This window comes from Bactrocera tryoni, chromosome 1, assembly GCF_016617805.1.
Source record: "Bactrocera tryoni isolate S06 chromosome 1, CSIRO_BtryS06_freeze2, whole genome shotgun sequence".
NCBI lineage: Eukaryota > Metazoa > Arthropoda > Insecta > Diptera > Tephritidae > Bactrocera > Bactrocera tryoni.
In genome coordinates this window covers 69168823-69171795 of record NC_052499.1, presented here as the reverse complement: position 1 = coordinate 69171795, position 2973 = coordinate 69168823, and the positions used below count along the sequence as shown (strand labels likewise).

Here is a 2973-nt window from a genome sequence, read left to right as displayed (position 1 = left end):
ACTCGTTAAAACTATATCACCTGGCACTTATTAGTAAGTGATTTTCTTCAAACAATTGATTACATACTTTAAATTGTAAAGCATAAATTTCTTTGTGAAGCAGTAACCATATATAAATGTGTGCTGATTTCCACTAGACATCAGTTCACATCTAGGAGAGTATAAGCTGTTGTCATCTGATTTCAAAAGTATACAATATACTAACAAAAAGTAGCAGCAAACACTGATGGAAGGGGAATCTTAATACTTCTGACTTTATATACCCTCAAAGGGATTTTCTAATTTTATTCAAACGATCGAGCTCATACAGGTCGGTTAAAGTAAACTAACTTGGAACCGACTGAATGTTGTAACGAACCAGATTTTGTATCCGACTAAAAACTGTCAATTCAGCAGTAGGAATCAAAATTACTTTGAGAAGGGCTTGAGTCGGGAAAATTATAATATTATTTGTCCGAAATAACTGTGTTGGCATACATAAAAAATAAGCAAATACAAAACATGTTCAATATTAAAGAGACTAAATAACTTTAACTTTTTTCTTAATTTGCGATTATTTAGAGTTCTCATAGTTCTATTTGAGGTCTTCTTTCAGTCCTTCAACAAAATAGTAGACCATCGTAAAGGCAGCAAAAGTTTCACAAAGCAAACCAGCATTATGTGGAGAGCATTCTTCGTTACCCTGATATTTTCTCTAACGCCGCATGCCATACTCAGTGATGAATTACGCGAGTTGGAGACTGTCTTCGAGTGGAAACAAGTGGTCTATGGCTTCGCTACGGAGGAAGATCGTCAAGACGCTATAGACAATGATAACTTAGTACCTGAAAACGCAATACCCATCGATGTGGCTGTCGATTACCACTGTAAGTAATGTGTCAACTTAAATGGCAATAACAAAATCACGCCAATAACCCACACATTCTTTAGCGGAAAAGGGAACACGTATCTTTACGACAACACCCAGATTCACCACAGGTATTCCGTACACTTTGGCGGTGGTGACTAACAAAACTGAGGAGAATGGACCAGTACTGCTGCCATATCCCGACTACAGTTGGCACAATTCAAATGGCAGTAGTTGTGATAAAATTACTTCAGTGTACCGTGTGGCGGTAGGGTCCCATTTAGCATGGTGCTTAAGTGGATGTTTTTAATATCTTCATTTCTTTTTACCACCTTGTAGATAACGGAGTGTAATCAAATGATCCTAGTCGATACGGGCGTTATCGGCGACATTCAACATTGTCCGCCACAGCTACTCGTCATCGATTTGAACACCGATTCCTTGTACCATCGTTATGTTTTCGATCCAAGCGCATACATAGATGTCGCTTCGCGGTTTATTACGCCAATAGCTCTTGTGAATGATCCTCCGCCAACCGGTAACTGTAGCAAAGTACAAGTATACGTGGTACGTAAGATATCTACTTCTCAAGCTTCAAACTTTCGTAGTTAACTCGTGTCGTCAATAATTTTCTCGTTTTTGTTTTCCTGTACTAATAAATCATTAAAGGCTGATGTCCTGTATCATGGCCTGGTTGTTTATGACTCGGAATTGGATGCTGCTTGGCGTATCGAGAATAGATTCATGTATCCCGATCCCGATTATGGCTTATTATCAATTGCCGATGAGAAATTCTTTCTAATGGATGGCACATTTGGTTTGGCCAGTGATGGAGAACAGCTCTACTTCCATCCATTGTCCACTATATACGAGTATTCGGTGCCGTTGAGCGTCATAAACAACCGTACCATATTTGAGGAGGATGTGGAAGCCGCGCCGCTTGCTTTTCGTCGGGTGGGAGAACGTAGCAGCCCATGTGCCGCTCAGGCGATGGACAGTCAAAACAATCTCTACTTTGTTACATTCAATCCAATCAAGTTGACTCGTTGGAGTCCGAAAAAGCCGTACACACCGAAAAATGAGTTAGATATACCAGCAGACCCGAAACTGATTGAGTTTGTAAGCGGCATGAAGGTTCACAAAAACAAAGCCGGCATTGAGGAATTATGGATGACGTCGAATCGTTTTCAGGTAAGTCATTACTTGTTCAAAGTAGGCCTCAGTTCGCTTAGGTTTTACTGCTAATGTTTTGCTAATTTGCAGCAAATCGCCAGAGGCACTTTGGATTTTAATGAAGTTAACTTCCGCCTCTTACGTCGACCTCTTGATGACATACAGAATGAGTCTACCTCAGATGAATCTCAGAGTGGGTCAGGGTCAGAGTGTTTCAGAGTCCTCCTCAGATGAATCTCAAAGTGACTAACTGATCTTCACTCTATTTTGCAAACGCTTGGTCAATTATGGCATTGTGAAAACCTTTTATTGAAAATTAATGTACAATAATCGTACGTATTATTTATTATATAAAATCTTTTTTCAATCATCCTTTTTTTCGAGTTTAGGAACGAGAAAATTAAGTTGGGACTGAGTCTTCCGAATACAGTATGAAAAAGATAAGCATAGTTTGATTCCTTCAATTTATCGGCCGTATCAGGCGAGTAACAACACAGCAAAAATCTGCCCAGCGGTCAAGTAGTATACCAATAAACGTTTCCAATAACGTTTCAGGTTATCATAGCATACCGTTTTAATTCTACTTCTTCTTTCAATCCTCTTTCCTTTGTACACATGAGAAAGCTCCAGCTGTGAATCCTTTCTGTAGTAATTAGTTCGGCTTTTGAATTATTCACTGAAATTGTTCCTTTGTCGGGAGATTCTGAGCCATAGGCGCCATAAACTCGCAACATGAATTGCATAATAATCTGTTTAACACAAATAGACGGTAAAACAGCTAGTAGAGCAGCTCGTAGCATTTTGAATGAACATATTTTGGGAATTAGGGATTAACTCATTCACCCGATTTGTTCATGCCGACATTTCATTATTTGTTGTCATTATTTTTGTTGCGACAAAGTTTGCTGGCAACGAATTTATCGAATGTAATTAAAAGAGAATTTCGCTAAACT

The 2973-nt window shown here is 38.9% G+C and overlaps 1 protein-coding gene across 1 annotated transcript; it reads left to right on the top strand.

The window, feature by feature from the left end:
• The first annotated feature begins 658 nt into the window (after positions 1–658).
• On the top strand, positions 659–2346 carry LOC120774923 (protein yellow-like). The gene is made up of 5 exons (XM_040104836.1): positions 659–866; positions 931–1115; positions 1187–1414; positions 1517–2038; positions 2111–2346. Exons 1-5 carry the CDS (start codon positions 659–661, stop codon positions 2252–2254), a joined length of 1287 nt encoding a protein of 428 aa, XP_039960770.1. The 3' UTR covers positions 2255–2346.
• Positions 2347–2973: the final 627 nt, after the last annotated feature.

Excerpts from the sequence above, each read along its gene's own strand:
- LOC120774923 (XM_040104836.1), top strand. The coding sequence starts at position 659 with ATGTGGAGAGCATTCTTCGTTACCCTGATATTTTCTCTAACGCCGCAT. Across the intron at positions 867-930 it reads TGTGGCTGTCGATTACCACT|CGGAAAAGGGAACACGTATC; the intron begins GTAAGTAATGTG and ends CACATTCTTTAG. Across the intron at positions 2,039-2,110 it reads TGACGTCGAATCGTTTTCAG|CAAATCGCCAGAGGCACTTT; the intron begins GTAAGTCATTAC and ends GCTAATTTGCAG.